Source organism: Sardina pilchardus, chromosome 11, assembly GCF_963854185.1.
Source record: "Sardina pilchardus chromosome 11, fSarPil1.1, whole genome shotgun sequence".
Taxonomy (NCBI): Eukaryota; Metazoa; Chordata; class Actinopteri; order Clupeiformes; family Clupeidae; genus Sardina; species Sardina pilchardus.
The window spans coordinates 21,205,799-21,224,554 of record NC_085004.1 but is presented as its reverse complement, the minus strand read 5'-3'; the positions used below and the strand labels follow the sequence as shown (position 1 = coordinate 21,224,554).

Genomic DNA, 18,756 nt, shown 5'->3' with positions numbered 1-18,756 from the left:
TGTCAACACAAGATGGAAAAAACAATAACCATTAGCCTACATAAATTCATACAGGTTCCACTAACAAATAGGCCCTACTGTATGGGTGCCCTACCAGAGCAAGCTAGAGCCTAGTTTCCTCAGCTTGAAGATTGTAATCACAATTTGTGTTTTGAGAGAAATCCCATTATTATTTAATGACTTGCATATGGCACACACATTCTAGGTTATGTCACTCTATGTGCAATGGCAGGATAATTTTATCCAGGGCCAGGGCCCATTAGTTGGCTCACCACATCATCTAATTCCATGCCTCACAAGCCCAGCAAGTTTTGTTTTTCATTAGGCTAGCCACTAACTCATACATTTTTTTATGATGTTTCTATACTGAGAATGGACGTTTGATGCATGTTAAAATATATGGTTATGGTTATGGTTATGGTAGTGGTGCTTAGCAGACGCTTTTGTCCAAAGCGACATACAAACAAAAAAACACAGTTATTAAATTTAGCAGTTGATCATACTGTTGACTAAAGAGAATAGCTACTTAACAATAAATAGTGTCAATATAAGCAATGCAATGAAAATAAAACAATGACTAAATGGGAGAATAGTAGTTAAACAATAATTCAATCAATCAAAGTCATTCAATCAATTACAATAACAATAACTATACAATAAAAAACAATAATAAAACAATGTCAATTTAATGTCAATTTAATCAATAATGGTAACAAAACAACGCTTACAGATACAAACTTAACCATAAGAACATTAATAGACCAAATGCATATTGAATAGCCTAAATATGCCTTCAGATTCCTCTTATATAACGCATTAGAATATAAATGTAACGCATTAGAATCCTTCACCACACTGATTTCCCCCCTCAATGCCGAAGAATAAAACCTTGAAAAAGTATTATATAGACCTACTGTATATTCACCTCTTTGACAGTACCAGAGCCCATCCGCTAGGCTAAACGTCTCTACTGTGGTATAGTGCCCTATATGTGGAGAGTACCGCCAACTGTGTTTGGAATGTTCAGAGCAGTTCTGCCAAGGATTGGTTCAGAGGTGGTCACGTGTTTTATGGACGCCATTTTTACTACCAAAAGCACTTTTGACTAGAATGCTTTCTAATGCTTTCAGATGGCAGTGTTTGAGTATCGTTGGCATTAAGTCTTAATATCTTCACCATACAGCGACCCATTTTCTCACTGGAAACTTTTCTGATAACGTTAACATTATAACGTTTACGTCATAAGCATTGTTAGTGATAAGACTTGTTAAGACATTTGCAGCACGGATTTTGTTTCTAACTACCCGGAGAGATGCCACTTCTGGAGGAGCAGCGAATACATCATACATCGTTCGTCTTAACCTTGTCTAAAAGGAAAACGGTTGGAACAACTCTGGTAAATAAGGTTTTTCATCTCATACTGTTATCATTTATGGTCTTAATTTCCTTGCATTTTTGCGTTTTTGAAGCACTAAAGTGGCTATTAAGACAAGCAGCCAGTACGTAGTGTTGTGTCGTGTGTGTTAATAATAGTGCTACAGCTGCTTAGCAGGTAACATAGCGATCTGTAATCATTGATAAACTTGTTAGTTTTGCATTTTCTTTCTTGTCGAGCAAAATAAGACAACGTCTTGTTTGCCTATTTTAAGAATGTCCTCCTGCTTGACTGAAATAGCTGGTCGGATAATTGCAGTTTGCAAGTTAGCTAGTCTTTCTATCAACGTTGTTAGAAACTTTACCAGTAGCCTAGGCACAGTATTGTCCAAATAAATCTGTTGAAATACACAGCATAGTTTGAAGATATGGTTTGCTAGCTATCTGTCAAACTTGGTAGGTGGTGTGCTAATCACGAATTATTAAGTGGTGTCAATACAGACTTCAGCTCTACACTGGTTGTGTAGGCTATACTTCAATCTGTCAGCCCTCTAATGAGTGTGCCATGCTTTATTGAATCATGGTTTAAGGTGATGAATTATGTCTGTATTATATCATAGTAAATAATATGCTCCCTCTTTGTCTTTTTCATTATTTTAGATGAAGGTAGAGAAGAGTCAGTGGCTGGTGAAGTAAGAGGGATACAGCTGTCTGCTGATTCAAGGTCCCTGCCCCGTCGCCTCAACATCCTCAAGATCCTGTAGGCTACTGCTGCTGCTCCTTGCTTCAGCAACTTTCCCCTGATGCCTGACACCCCTCATCACCAAATCAGCCCAGTCAACATGGACCCAACATGGACCCAAGTCTCCACCACAGTGTGCACAATACACTATACACAGACAGGGTATGTGATCGGTGTCAATATTGCATTCAGACAAATTGAAATTCCTTCCAAAGAACAAGTACTTTCCTCAGCTGGATCAATTTAAGTCAAGATAAACAACAGCTTCCTTTCTTCATCGTGTTCTACCATTAACATTATTATGTTTATATTTTTGGTTAATTAAGGCACTTAGTTGCAGTTTCTCAGGTACACTTTGCTATGATGTCATTAGTAAAATTATTAGGAGGATGTAGCGTGTGTGGTGTTAAATGGCACTGCCTTGTATTATCCAAGTCTGAGGCTGAGAGAGGAGATTCACGGTCTGCTCCCTTTGTGTCCCATGTTTTGTGGGTGTGTGTGAGAGAGTGCGCGACAGATAACGAGTGTGGTGTAGAAGCATACACATTTAATGACAACCTGTGCACATTTCAGATTTTTTAGAAGAGCAGTCCTTACTACAGTGGTAGAAATAGTGGTATTTTTATGTACATCTACCCATTTAATGACAAGAGTTTCATTATTTTACATGCAGGACGAGAACAAAGGTACAATTGGTCTGAGGGGAGGACACCGCAGACAGCTGATCAACTCCATGTCATCTAATCAGGCCATGTAAAGGACCATGAAGGGATGGACTTGGTGGAGGACAACAATGTGACACCCGAAAAGAGTACATGGAGATCTCTCATCCTCATCCCTCATGCTTATATTGCATTTCATATAGGCCTAGATTCTGATGGTCTTGTAAATGTTTGTTACACAAGTCAGAAATTGTTGTCTTTGATTATTTAATTTGATTATAATAAATGGAAATATATTTTATTGAAAAATATTTTTGAAAACCTAGCAAGTTTGTGTGTTTTAGTATCAGAATGAGCTTGTATTGACCAAGTATATCTACAAGGAATTTGACTGGCATTAGCTGTTGGAACAATTAGACATACAGTAGTATGCAGTCAGAAGATGCATACTATAGAGCACCACAATATACATAAGGCACCTACCAATAGATTGAGTGATGGCAGTGGGAAAAATGTGATTATTGTCTGGCAGGTTTTGTGCATAAGGGTAAGTTATTATTTAACGGAAAAGTTTGAGGTCAAACTAATGGTGACCTCCATGTAGCTTTTGTAATAATAATAACTTTATATAATAATAGCCTAACTTTATGATAATAATATATTTTTTAAATAACATGTGTTCAATTAAAACTATTTTCTTTTACTGTCCCAGAGTCTATTGAAACAACATACTTATTGATAAAAAAGAAAATAAATAGCATATTTTAGTCTTGCCTCATGCACGGTCGAAATACATTGTATGCCTGAATCTGGAGGTCTGACGTCATATCTAACAGTGATTCAAAGAGTTGCTGCAACATGTAGGGATTGCTGGCTTAAGTAAGGTAAGATGTTATTCATTGTGCCCTAAACAGGCTTATTTCACCAAAATGAAGCTTTCAGCTTTCTCTTACTGCTTTATTTCAAGTTGTTTCCTCAGACTAATATTTAACTGCTGTAAGAAATTGGATAAACGAAGTTCGCCTCGTAGGCGTTTTCAGAGCTAGCTGGCTCCAACTAGGCAACGTTTATCACTATTTATCTGGTCTTTGCTATTTTTTTCAAAATGTATAATGCAGCGTATTTGCAACAGCATTTACATCTTAATGAATAGTGATGCATATTATAACATTTATAGGCTTGTTTATGACGATGTTAAGCTATTTGTTTCAACATGTCATATTCGCCCTATTGACCATCATTGAGACGAACGTATGTGACGTCACTTCTGGTCGTAAAGATGGCGCCCATGATTTGAGTTGGCGATACCAAAGATCGTATAGTAACTAAGATGAATCATAAAGGGGTTTTTCAATGGAACGAAATAGCAGCACTTCCTGCCTCCTAAAGGGGCGTGTTCAGTGACGACATAATCAGACGGGCTCTGGTGTCAGTGACGAAGTTCGACGTTGGTTGTTCGAAGAAGAAGTGATTCGTGCCAAAAAGAAAAGGCTGTTGTTGTCCAGGTAAGTTTACAGTTCCGTTTCACAAACTAATGTCAAGATGTTGTATGTGTGTGTGCGCTAGGTTTATTATTTAGTTAGAAATATGTTAGTCTATTTGTATAGGTAGCCTAGTGCAGCTATGATTTTCACATTAATAATAATGAAGAAACGCAAATGAGCTAACGTTAATCTTCGGGTGATCTATCTGAGGTAAATTAGCTACATGCTATCTTGATTTACGTTCAGTAAAATATTTTTAACAAGATAACACACGATTGGAAAATGATTGGAAAATGTATGTACACAAGAGGACGGGTTTTTTTTTAGTTCGTGTTGAACTATGCTTTTATTCTTGTCATTTTGTGCCAGTGAAGCACTGAAGTTTTCTCTTCGCCCGTGTTCCCTCCTCTTGCATTCGGCGGTTTTCCTTCCGTAGCTCGGCACCGATTCTACACATTGTGTATTTTTGTAGGATTTTTTTCTGTAGAGCAAAGCTGTGCTCTGGATGTCGACGTGACATGTTGTTGAACACGTCTGACAACTCTATGTGTTCTTTTAATTTTTTGCCAAGGTCACGGTCTGCCCAGTGCCTTTTAATTAGAGGAGCTAATTTGGACTCCATTTTGATGATGGTGTCTGTCATTAATTGTGATGGCTGTATTAAATTTGCGCTGTGTGTGTATCTTTTTCTTTTTAGAAATGTAGCCGAATCGGTCAGTGTGGTGGTGTAGTTGTGGTCGGTGTGTGGGATGTGGACCAGGAGCTCTTCACAATCAGTGCAGGAGGAGAGTAGAGGGTCTGATTTTATCTCTCTTACGAGCCACCCAGAGATGTAGGTTAGCACTTCCTCCTCAACGCAGTCTGAGGTGACCTCCATCACTTCCAGTATCTCAGCCTCCTCCGAGATGTCCTCCCATTCTGAAACAGACTACATAACATTCTCTGTGAGTATGTGCTAGTTCATTATGATTTTCATGATAGCCCACAGACAGGGTATGATGGTAACATACACTGAAGTGTAGATTGCGAGTAACTTTTATTATTAATAAAACAAATTGGATCTACTTCATGTGTGCAAATAACATACGGTTAATGCACCCTCTATTCAGCTATTCAGCTAGGCAGTGAAAAAATAGTGTATAGTGTCAGATCACCATTTGCTTGCTCTTGCCTGAGAGTTTGATGTTGTGGGAATTTCAGAGGGGTGGTTGCCAGTTGTAGTCGGCCTATTGCTGATTTCACTGATTAGACTGTTGTTATTGTCTGTTAAACAGTTGGACCCCATGCCAGTTGTTAATTCAGCAATGGAGGCACTCTTGATGGCTGCCGCAAACTCCCTGCTGGTCGGGTTGAACCTGTGGCCTCCTTTGCCACGGATCACGGAGAACAGATTCTTTTGAAGAGAGGGTGAGTGATATACAGTATGTCAGATATGAGATTGGATAGCTTCTGTGGTCGTATGTACTGTATGTGTGTAAGGCTATTACCTCCAGGCAGTCCTGGTTTAATTTAGCCGTGCAGATAAATTTCAGTTCAGGTATTTCCACCCTCAGTTGGCTGACAAGCAGCATTATGCTGCGGATGGTGAGGATCAGCCCACGCTGACAAGGAGGAATGAATTTCGGTCTGTAGCATTAAACAGAGAAGACAATGATCTATTATAGTAATGATTGTGAAGTCTGACTTAGAGTGGGAACCCTGATGTACTGTTTTCTTGCCAACCTGAAGGTCCAAGATGAAATCTCCTGCAGACTTTGCCTGAGGTAGTCCATCTGTGCCCTGCTTCCTGGACCTAGAGGTCGTCGCCACGGATTGGAATCAACGCAGCTTCTGAGAGGTAAGTGTTTGTGTTTCCAATCAGTTACTGTATAACAATTTGACTAATATTAACAATGTTGTGAGTGGAATACATGTGGAGAGAGATTTTTACCGTGAATTCAATATGTCAAACAGCTTATTTATATCTTCAAAAAAGTTAGCTGTTGTTAGCACCTCAACTGGAAGACGTTTTAGATCCACCATGGACTTCATGCCTATGTGGTTGCAGTAGTATTATCACATTTAGATAGATTGATAGATAGATAGATAGATACTTTATTGATCCGCAAGGGGAAATTCAAGGAGGTTAGTAGGTCATTTAGTAGGTAGGGGACAGGTATGACTTAAAACACAAGCATGCACTGGTGTAACGATGGCATTTAAAGACAATAAGAAGTTGTTCACCAGCTGCCACGGTGTGACTGAAGACTTGCGTTGCCAGTCGAACGCGCATGTTTGTGAATGGTGGTAGGGTCACATGCTTCAAAGTTATTTTAGGAGCCATCCGGACAGTGTTCTGTTTGTCGATGTCATAAAACATTTCAAAGTGTTTCCACTGGATTTTTTTTGATCCTATCTGTAACATAACATAACAGACAGTAAAAGGTGATTAAAGATATTTTGCTTGTGAATCGAGAAATGGGCTTTAAGAAGTTAAACTATGTGTAATTTGATTGTAACACTAACCGTAAGGCCATGTTTTTTAAGATTGTTCCGCACTGATTTTACAAGATGTGGCACATCAAATATCAGGGGAATGTTTGTCCCGTCCACTGATATACAGTGGGCATCAGTTGTGCTGTCTGTGATGTTAAGGCTGGCTCCTAATAGCTTCAGTGTTTTCAAATTAGTTGTTGACTGATCACAGACCACAGATATGACCTGCCGTAAAAGAGACAGTGTGTTAACTTGACCTTTATCTCATGTGTGCAGACAATAAGTTGCTTTATTCTAATTTTACAGTATTCAAACTCACATGGAAACCGATCTGTGTAAGTCGTCTCACAGCCATTGATAAAATGTCAGCTGTCTCTTCTGCGGAAAGAGCAGTTTTGGCTAAGAAGTATCCGATGGCCTGAAGTGAGTAGATGGAAGTGTGTTGAGACAGTAATTAGTTTTAATTGGTGTCTAATATGAACAGAACCACTAGGCATGCAAACTAAACATAAAGCCTCACTTGTTTCCACTTTGAGGCCACACCTCTCGCCATCACCACCATGGACTGGTTGGCCACGTCGCCTTTAGAGGTCAGCCCATCTATCTGATCTAGGGCTCGGTTGTAGTCCAGGTGTTTTTTGATAGCCATCTCATCAAATACTAGTGACACTACTAACTGCGATCGCTGCATAGTTTGTGCAAGCAGTGCCATCTGTTGCAGGATTGACTCTAGGAAGCCTGGCTGTAAAGCAGATGAACACTAGCTCATTAATAAAATGAATCTTAAAAACATCTGAAATAACATTCTGCTGTATCTCTTACTTGGATATGGCCCACATTCTTGTTTATAAACCGTTGCAGAGTTGCAGGAGATGGAAGAACAAAATGCCTCCTCAACGTCCTGTAGGCATTCTGACTGTGGTGGAACACTTGAACACCTAGCTGCTTCACAGAGGCAGGGAATTTTCTCCCTCTTCCTTTCGGGCTATTTTTTTTTACTTGGAGGCTCAAAAAGTCTGCTGACTCTGGTGGGAGAACTTTTAGGGCGTCACACAGCTTTTCTTTAGCCTCTTCAGTTTTTAACCTTGAATGTCAACCAAAGTTATTAGGTTAGGTCAGAAGAAGACAGAAGAACACACAACATATGTACACCGTCTTGTCTGTATACAAGGGAAACCTACTTAGACCTGAGCTCTTTGACTTGAGCTTGGAGTCTTTTTTTCAGTCTCCTTTTGTTGTCTTTCTCTCTCTTAAGCTGTAAATATAGGTGTCTTCCTTTCTCCTTCTCTCTCCGAAGTCTCTGCTCAAGCTCCAATACTTTCTCCCTTTCCAGCCTCAGCTCTTCCTCAAGCTGACCCAAGTGATTTGGTGTTATCTATATGAATTTAGACTTTTATGTGATACTATCATCAACAGTCAATCTTTTACATTGCATGATTGAGTATTTACTTATTAAGTTATTAAAACCACCTTACTTCCACCACTTCTTCCTCAATTATTTCTATTTCTTCCAGGTGTTCTTCCACTTGGACATTCATTTCTATTTCTTCTATTTCTTCTAGGTGTTCTTCCATTCGGACATTCATTTGATCTGCTTGTTCATACTCTCCTTTAAAAGATTATGTTAACTTGTTACTGTCTCATGTCATATCTATCTATCTATCATTCTATCTATGTATCAAGTTACATCCCATTCTTACTCCATGTGGTTTAATATACCACCAGTATTGTAGTTATAGGCGCTTCAACTCTTCTGGGAAGGCTTTCTACAAAGTTTAGGAATGTGTTTATTGGATTGGACCTATATTAAACCTTTTGTTTTTGTTTCTTATGTTACAGAGGCTGATGGTGTTGACACTACTAGCCCTTCGATACCTAGAAGAATGGAGAGACGGCCTGCACTTCAGCTGCCGCTATTTTATACTATATAACCACACATATGGGCAATACCTACCAGTATTTTCAATCCTTCTCAAGACACGACGTCTGCCACAACTTGATGGAGGGGGGTTAGGGCAGTTAATCAGGGTTGGCACAGCATTGTCAGTTAAACGCTTTCTTTGTTGCTGCAAAATACATTACCATCAGAAATATCCTGTTTCCTTAATCAAATATTTGTTGTGTGGTTATTTAGGTGAACTGTGATGTAGTTGACAAACAAATGAGACTGTACCATGTGGATAATCATGTTCGGTTCAAAATGAACTTCGCAGACTCCATGACCTCCTTTTCTGAGAGTGGCTTGGGGCAGATGAATGGACAGATCTGCTCGCCTGATATTAATAAGCCACCTCTTTCTCCTAGTAGTTCAATAAAATGGTATAAAGAAATTTTTACTAGTCTTTGTGCATCATTCAAGACGCATGTGGAATACTCTTTCAAAATGAGCTGATGTACATACACACTTTAAAATCCTGCTATACTCTAAGCTGTGCTGTATGGTATGTATGAGTTGGTTGAGTTTCTCACTGTAACTTGTTGCCATTTTGCCATATAGCCAACGTTAAGGTTTGGCTGGCGTTATTGGTCACACTTAGGCTACATGTGTAAACTTTACTTAATTAATGTTAACAACTAGCAGGTACTTATTTGAGTTGATAGCATAATTTAAAAAGTGTCATGTTATGCACATACAAAACATGTGTTATGAACCTGATCTTAAACTGTGTAACGATATGTATGCCTACTTAATAACCTACATAATGTAACTACGCACCTTTCTGCGTCTTTTGGGAATGAGAAGACAGAAACATTCTTCCTGTTCGAACAACCAATTGCCGAGCAAGCTTTCGGCATTTTCAATTCAATAACTCTTAAGGTAGGCTACTATTATCTAGTTATACTAGGCAGATACTATTTGGTTGTACTACCAAAAGTTCGTTATTTTGTCAACGATTCTCAGGTGTGCCGTTGTCAACAGGTAGCCTGCACGAGCGCTGAGCTCAGCGGAGACATAAACAGACAGAGACAGATCACGAACAAAGTCATTTTTCTCTTTATTTATTTCGCTGAAAAAAACAATTTCAATGTGGAAATGTTAGAAACACATGTGGCTTGTGGAATATGGGTTCGTTACTTGCATTGCTGAATGTAGGGCTAAGGGATTAGTCATTATCCGAGATGATGTTTATTTCTTCCATAGGAATACATAGACACGGACCTCCCGTTTGCCTCCTAAATGGGTGTGGCAGTTCCGAACCCTACGTCATAATGAAACCAGAATTTACCCTCATATGAATCGTCTCGCTTTATAAACCGTCTCTGGCGATACTCTCCACATATAGGGCACTACTGTGGTACGCCCGTACCTAATGGAACTTATGCGTCACGCAAAACGTAATACGTAAAGCGTTGCGTTTCGCGGAAGTTGTACAGTTGTTATCATTTTAGCTTGTCAGGAAGCTGTGTTTGCCCACTTCTAACCCGAACACAAAGGTAGGCAACTCAAACTTTTCACGCAATATTGACAGATGGCACTTGTCTTAATTGATTATTTGCGTGTTTTAACCACGGTGTGATGTGGTGATGGTGTTAAGTGTGTATGTCTAGAATTTACATTTGTAACTCTGGTTAAAAGCTTCTTAGCGTGGCTATTTTTTTACGTGTAGCTGCTAGCTAACATTTGATAGCTTGGTATGATTAAGCAAATCATTTACGTCGTCATGTTTCGGTTATTATAAGGAGGTTCATGACTTATCAAACATGTAAGATGTTAACGTTAGCTAATTCTACGGTTTGATTTGCTGATCCTTTTGAACGTTATTAGGTCATGGGAAAGAATAGCGCAAGCAAAACTAGCAGAAAAACAGCGTTCAAATTGGAACGTAACAGGCTGTGTTTCGGTGAATCGAAGTTCGCGGTTAAACATACATAACTATACTATAGTATAGTATACGTACTATAATGTTTCAGTGTATATATAATTATGGAGATGGTGGGCATTATTCAATGGTATCTTGGTTAGCTGTTAGATGTGTTGGTTAGGAATCGGTAGGTGATTGTTTTCAATGCGCTGCGCTTGTGCCCAGCTAGTTCCTTAGCCAGTTCAGGGGATCCCCATGCTGAACACGGAAGTGACCGAATGCTTCACTTGTTGACTTTGTATCAGACTGACAGCTGACTGTCATTTGTTATCCTTAAAATTGAAGATTTAGAAGTTTGACGGCTAGCAAGACACAGCAGAACATTTTGATGTGAAGCGACATTTCGATGTCCTGCTTGGGCGTGTTTACTTTTCCTGAGTCACAAGGAAACGTTCAACACATGACGTTATCGTTACCTTTAGCAGTATCCTTTATTCCACTTTGACTTTGTTTCCGATGTTTATCTTTAGACCAAGACAACACACAATCCATCATGCTTGGTGGTGGATTCAAAGCGGAGAGACTTCGAGTAAATCTCCGACTAGTCATCAACCGCCTTAAACTACTGGAGAAAAAGAAAAGTGGGTATTACACTGTCACGTGTTTAATGTAATGCCGTGTTGAGTATCCATTTCTATACCTCTTAACACAACATCTCATTCCACAGCCGAATTGGCACAGAAAGCTAGGAAGGAAATTGCAGACTACTTGTCAGCAGGCAAAGATGAGCGAGCTCGAATCCGAGTCGAGCACATCATCAGAGAGGACTACCTGGTGGAAGCCATGGAGATCTTGGAGCTGTACTGCGATTTACTGTTAGCCCGCTTTGGCCTCATTCAGTCAATGAAGTAAGTTGGCCTAAACCAATACTAAATTGACCCATGAATATTTTTGAACCTGTGTGTTGTGTATACTGTATTTGGTTGGATATCAGGGACTGATCATGTCCATCTCTCCCACCTCAGAGAGCTGGATCCGGGCCTGCAGGAGGCTGTATCCACTCTCATCTGGGCTGCTCCTCGACTGCAGTCAGAAGTCTCAGAGCTCAAAATTGTGAGTACATGCAACAGTTGCATTTAGTTATGATAAAGTACAGTAAACATGTTTTATTTCTATTGGCTTAATAGTATATACATATGTGTGGCTCTATTCATGGTTCTATTCAAATTGTGTTGTCTTTTTAATACCAGGTGTCTGACCAGCTTTGTGCAAAATACAGCAAAGAGTATGGTAAGCTCTGCAGAACAAACCAGATTGGGACAGTCAATGACCGGGTAAGAAGAAGAGGCTATAAATACTATTTTTTAAGTTGTTTTACATGTCTGTTGTTGTTGTTAAATTAACACTCTGTATCTTTCCTCCCTTTTCCATTGAAGCTCATGCATAAACTGAGTGTAGAGGCCCCACCAAAGATCCTTGTGGAGCGCTACCTCATAGAGATCGCCAAGAATTACAATGTCCCATATGAACCTGATGCCATGGTCAGGGTGAGGACCAGCTACTCTATTCTATGTAATGGCTGGGATGAGATGCCAACTCTCAAACCTACCATTTCATTCAGATACAACATACATTTTAAAGAGTTTTATGGCACAGTTAAAAGGCCACACTTGCTCTAAATCTTGACGTGACAGAACATTTACACTACATGTATTAATTTAGCAGATGCTTTTAAACAAAGCGATTCACATATGCCAATTGTATTACAAGGTACTACTCGGTGTTAAATGCCTTGCTCAATGGCACAACGGTGGAAGCCTCCTGTTGAACCCCCCTTAATTGAACCTACAACTTTTCAGGCTACTGCATGCTAGCCCAGGTCCTTAGCCACTATGCTTCCAATACCCCAAAGCATATGTTTTTTATGAGTCATAAAGAATTTGTATCATAATGTCGCAAATCTTTCTTTTCTCTTATCAATTTGCGTGTAGCCGGAGGTGACCCCAGGCGAGGAGGCTGACCTTATTGACGTTGACAGCGACTTCAAGAAGGGTGGCTTCGGAGGCGGTGGCAGTGGAGGAGGAGGTGGCGGCGGTGGTGGTGGTGGTGGATTCACAGTGCCCCCTGGTGCTATGCAAATGCCTATGCCAATGCCCATGCCCATGCCCTCCGCGTTCAGCTACCCACCTCCCAAAGGAGCTGTAAGACCAGCCATTTTGTTTGTGATCCTACGAGTGCAAATGTGTTGTGTTTGGGAGTATTTATATCTCTCCACCCTCTCCCATAGGAGCCCTTTAATGGTCCTGTTGGTACCTATGATGGCTTTAATAACTTCCAGGCACCGGGAAGAGGAGGGCAGCCCCCACAGCTGCCCAGCTGCCCTCCCACCTACGAGTCTGTAAGTGAACGAGTTCCCCACCCCTCCCCATTCCACCTGCCAGATGGAGTCCACAATCTCAACTCTCAGGGAAGAGCTGTTTATAATATCCCCCTAGCTTGATTTCTTGCTTTCGGGCTATCTGATGCTACACCTCAGGGAATGCCTGTGGAAGTTGTTTTTCTAGGTGGAAGAAGCACTTGGGGAATGTGCATGTGGTGACTTAGATACAGGATGTACAACGTTAGAGTGAATCCTGCAGGGATAGTGGGTAACAACAGTAAGAACATGGCAGGATGGTAGTGTTGCTAATAACTTTTTTTTTTAAAAATCTCTCTGGTAAGAACACTAACCACTAACCACTCTTCTCATTGGCCTTGACACACCACTGCAAGCCTTTGAGAAGATCACCCATTTTCACCTTTTCTCCAAACGCAAGCAATTTCATTAATTAACCAACTAATTCACACTGTCTAACTCACAAACTCATCAGTCATCTGTGTGTTTATCATATTGAGTTTAGGAAGATTTGAGCAAACACTAATACAACTTTGTTCTTTCCTGTGTGTTCTGTGAAGATTGATGAATTGTCTATCAAACCCTCTGATCTACCCCAGGCTACAGGTCAGTGTCTTTCAACTCTTTCTGGTTTTGTTATTGACTGTAGGAAGTGTGGTGCAAACCACAGGTTGTTGTAGGTACCATAATTCAATGTAATCACAGTATGTGAGGTGTGATTTGAAAACATTGGTTCCATCGTAATTTAGACTAAATACCTCTACCTCAAAAGCAGATGTATATATTGATTATCCACTGCAATAAGCCTCGTACACATCTCGTCTTGCATGTGAATATTGTATGATGATTTTCGGGGTGTAAGTGGCTGCTGTGTCCACATCACATTTGGGTCCAGGTGCCGTAGTCATCTCCTGATCTGTCTTTGGGGAAAATATCTAATTGCACTATAAATCAAGTTTCAGTTCAAGATTGAGTTTGTAATACATTTAAAACATGTGTCGAAGCATTACGATTACATCTAAAGATGAACGGCTATCTACCAATCCAAGGATAAAAAACAAAAAATATATATACATTTCTTAAAAGTGTGACTGCAAGGCCTCACTACGCCAGTCAGTTTTAATACAGATTTTACGAACAAATCCGTTCCGCGTCCAGTCACCGTATCAGTTTCGAAGTAGATACGACGTGTGCCCACATTATTATCCCTACATGCAAATCTCACAACCATTCACTCTGTCAAGCTATTACTCCGATACCATTCACTGTAGTCGTCAAATGAATACATATAGGCTAAATGTTTTGCTTCTTGAAAGGCACCGCATGGCCATGGTCACGTGAAATGATTTTTCCAATACGGCTCAGGTGCAACACGAGCTGGAGTCACCAGCAGATCCAAACTGCTCCGCTATGATGGTCTAATGTGGACGGGTGGGACAATCATAACAAAAATGTGTTGGATACAAACAAATTCGCCATAGTGGGCTACACTTTGCCTGGGTGAGCCTAGATGAACCTGTTAGAGAAGTCAGGTCGGTCTGCAAAGGAGCCCATTGACATCGATTTCGAAATCAAAGAATACATATTTTCTTTTGAATTGAGTCAACAACTGCATATAAAACATTATTTTGCAAGAAAAATGTGTTTGCCCCAATTTAATGCACAATTTAAATTTAATCTCACTGGTGTTTATATAAATTGTTAATCTCACTGGTGTTTATCTAAATCGTAAGGGAAGTTTAGAAACTGGCGTCAATAAGATCCTTTCCAGAGACACCTGTAGAGCAAATTCAAATTGCCAACATGTTCGCCTGGGTTTGCGATTAGTTAGTACCTAGAGCATGGTACTACTGATTGATGAGCACGACTTTCTGTCAAGGATCACATAAAATTAAATGCCATTATTGACATTATTGACCATTGGGTCACAGTCAAATAATTACAGCCTTTGCCATTTGCTAATTGCATTAATATGTAATATTGATTACATTTCAACTTTCAGCCCTATCCTTTACTGCCCTATCTGAATAAAAGCAAAGCCACAAAATATGTTTATTTGTATTACATTTATTTTGAGTGTGCCTCTTTGACTGTTTTATTCCCCCTAAATTTTGAGCATTGTAGGCAACAAGGTTTTGTAAAGTCAGTCATCATTTACTCGTTTCTGATTGTCTTTGACCTCTCTGTAGGTCCCAGCCCCTCAAGTCAGATCTACGACAACAACGCCCTCCCGGAGCTGCCCTCTGTCCCCGACACACTCCCCGCCACTTCGTTCGGCGGGAACACCGCCGCCTCAGACGACATCGACTTCGATGACCTGACCCGCCGCTTCGAGGAGCTGAAGAAGAAGACCTAAACCCCAGGCTCTTGTGTCTCTGTGACTCCACTCGAATCAGAGTTACCGCAGCCATCAAGACAACACAAATCAAAATGAAACAAACAAAAAAAACTGGTCAGTTCCCCTTCTGAAAACCCTCATCTGCGGATCCCAATGTTCCTCACTGTCCTCTATCCACAGGTCTGGGTGTAGACATACCTCATCCAAGCACTCTTTGGCGTCGTTTCCGTGTATTTCTGGTGAAGGTTCATATATCTTTTCTCTTTCGAAATGCAAATTGAAGGATTTGACTGACCAAGGCTATCTGTGAATTTAGACTGTCAGGAAGTAAATTGTATATCTACAGCTACACTTTATACTTAACCAGGCCCTTTCTAAGTCTGCATATATAAACTGTTTTTACAGAAGCACTTTGAACATACAGTATGGCCTTTTTGACATAAATGTTCTGCGTCTGTAATTTAGATAATGCAGCATGCATGGATATCCCCATGTTGCCATCCCATCTCCTCTAAGGAAGTAGTGAATGTTTTCCTCCAGTTAGTAATCTGAGCTGTGTCCAGAAATGCAATGCAATGCTTCAAGCATTCTGCTTTACGGTCCAAATTTGCATTCTTGAATGCCTACTAGATGAGCGCATTTAGACGTCACACCCAAAAGGTTACGTAAAGCTTTTTTCCGATCATCACCATATCAGACGAGAAGAACCTGTCTGACTGGATTCGTTTGGTGCCATTTGTTGAACTCGTGCCCAGTGCTTCCTGATATGTCAGCACAGGTGCACCAACCGAGTAGTTTGTTGACCGCATTCTCTCGCTTGGCAAATATTTACAAGCTGAAATGAAGCAGTCACTAAAAATGAGGGACAAAGGGGCGATCATAGAAATCAGAAAGCAGTGGGAATCTGCATCATGGAAATGTATGATCAATACAAAAAGTTACATCACTGAGGTCTTGTTTTATTTTCTAATGTGGTCTTCTTGGTTTGCTATCCATATATATTTTTGTTTGTTTGTTTTTTTTGAAGGAAACCTTTCTGAAAACCGAAAGCTTTCCGGTCATATAGCCTATTTAATGTACTCCATGTTTTGCACTTCCAGTGCATTACAGAACATTGTTTGTTGCACAATGGTGATGGTGAATGTTGATTGTTATATCCTATAAAGAGTTAGATGGACAAGATGGTGCTGTGTAATAATTGATTTTAACCCCCCCTTCCCCCATTTAGACATTGTCTGAAGTTTGAATGGCTAGCACAGTTGTCAGAATATCCAAAGCAACAGAAAAATTTGCATCACTGTTTTCTGTTTGTGCCATGTTTTTCCCACCGATATAATGAGTTAGACAATGGTTTTAAGTGACACTTTAGCAGAAAATTAATTTCTTAGGACATAAAGTTGAACGTTTTTTTGTTGAGTGTTTGTCCGTTTTTTGTTACTGTTTTAGCTAAAGGCTCCGCTCCAAGCCTGTGTTTAAACTGACTTCTCTGTGTGTATTAGCTGTATTCATCTTGTTGGCAAGCATGTCTGATTTCCTCAGTCATTAGATGTGAGGGCACCGTGCACCGTGAATTTTATCAAGATTTTATTCATTAAGCAGTCAAAACAGACTGCGACCGTAAGTCTGGGTTGAGTTTGTGGCCTCCAGCAAATATGAGATCTGGGCTAACACCTATAACCGGTTGAACCAAACTCTGATTTTGCAGTCCTACTCCGAAATGGTGCATTATGGATATTCACCCAGGCCAAGACTTTGCCTTAGTTTGCATCTTTTATCAGTGGCCTTGCTGTTTCTGTTCTACCTGTAGTGACAAAATGACTGTGTCGTCCCCTGGTACAATTAAAAGGCTACACCATGATGCATCCACCAAGACTACTGAAACACTTTCCTTTTTCACGGCACTCCATTTTTTTGTTTGTGGGAGAGACTGGGTAACGTAAGAAAAAGTGCAGTTACAACTTCCGGTTTTCACTGCTTTGTATTTTAGCCCTTTGTATAGCATATTGAAGATAATTTAGGAAAATCGGCCCTTTTGCAATGTAAACTAATCCTCCCATGTACTCACATAATTATATTATAATATAATTATAACACTATTGTACAGCAAACCTGTCAGTTTTGTCGGGAATAATTTTATGAAGTCTTGTTGAAAATGTAGGAATGGCTATTCATTTTTGTCTTCATTCATACTATTTCATTTTAAGAAAGCTCTCCTGTAACCAAAACAATGGTTTAATAAAGACCCATTTCCAAGATGACGCTTGATTTTTCCTCACTGTCTATGGTAAAAAAAAAAAAATCAATTTGAAAATGTAATATTTGAATGTACTGTATTGATGTGATCCCAGAAAGTGAGAATGACTCCACTGCGGTTTGGAGATTTTAAAATGAACAGCTTAATGACAGCTTGGTGGTGTTTTAGGCCCCAACGCCATCCAGGCAGCGCTGCCATGTCAACTTAAAGGCACCTAGCATTAACCCTAATCTTAACCCATGCCAAATTCTAGCGCCTACCAGGCAGCTCTGCCTTGAAGACAACGTTGGGGGGCTTAAAACACCAAGAATCTTAAAGACACGGGGCAGGAGGGCTCAAAAGGGCAAACTCACTTATCCGAAAGTGCTCTTTGGTGAAAGAAGATTAATTCTTCACAAAAACAAGTAGATCAAAGGCACTTTAATTCAAGATTTGGAATTGGATAGCTTTATTAATTAGGCTCGTTCATTATTGAACCGATAAAAACACCACTAACATGTTTCGGGCCAAACAAGGCCTTCAGGGCAGAACAGGGATGGGTCATGTTTGGCAGAAATGTGTTGGCGATGGCGGTGTTTAATGAACTAGCCTAATGAGGTTTTTTGATTCAAAACTTGAGTGCCTTGGCTTGGATATACATACAGTATATCTATTTTTGCTAAGTTTTGCAGGCAGTATCTGATTATGGCCAGTAGATGGCAGACTTGCTTCATGGGTACTACTGGTACATAACTCATGAAGTGAAGGATTACAATGAACCTGTACTGTACCTACAGCCAAATTACAGCCATGGTGATATCCTTTAACACCCCCACATAATAAAATATTCTCTTTAATCAGTCTGTCAGCAGGGATTCTGTACAGCCATGACACTTTCTATAATGTCAGTTCAGACCATCCATAATTCTAAAATGCCCAGGTGAATTACTGTTCTTTCAGCGTCCCATTTCCATTTAGAAGTGGTGAAGAGCTTGGGCTTCACAAAGAAATTGAGCTTCAACCTTATTCTTAAAGTGTCACATGCTACCAGAACATTTTCCAGATCCCTTTCATTTTTGGACACAGCTATGCCATCGCAAATTAATTAACAAGAGCTTTGTTTGATTCTGTGATTTTGACGTTGTAACACTAATTAAAACTCTTTTTTAATAATTTCTATTAAAGTAGTACTAATATAGCCTGCTTCACAGTTGAACTCATTCCATCTTGCCATCTTTTGTGGCCTTGAG

At 39.9% G+C, this 18,756-nt stretch overlaps 1 protein-coding gene and 1 long non-coding RNA gene across 2 annotated transcripts; both read left to right on the top strand.

Annotated features, from left to right (window-relative positions):
* Positions 1-1,005: 1,005 nt before the first annotated feature.
* LOC134096233 (uncharacterized) lies at positions 1,006-3,494 on the top strand. The gene is made up of 3 exons (XR_009940726.1): positions 1,006-1,396; positions 2,035-2,278; positions 2,790-3,494. It is a non-coding gene; the product is annotated as an uncharacterized LOC134096233 (long non-coding RNA).
* Positions 3,495-10,047: 6,553 nt separating this feature from the next.
* On the top strand, positions 10,048-17,528 carry ist1 (IST1 factor associated with ESCRT-III). The gene is made up of 10 exons (XM_062548694.1): positions 10,048-10,172; positions 11,071-11,181; positions 11,268-11,448; positions 11,566-11,653; positions 11,791-11,874; positions 11,977-12,087; positions 12,532-12,741; positions 12,828-12,938; positions 13,496-13,541; positions 15,125-17,528. The coding sequence occupies exons 2-10, from the start codon at positions 11,094-11,096 to the stop codon at positions 15,289-15,291; spliced, it is 1,086 nt and encodes a 361-aa protein (XP_062404678.1). The 5' UTR covers positions 10,048-10,172; positions 11,071-11,093; the 3' UTR covers positions 15,292-17,528.
* The last annotated feature ends 1,228 nt before the right edge of the window (positions 17,529-18,756 follow it).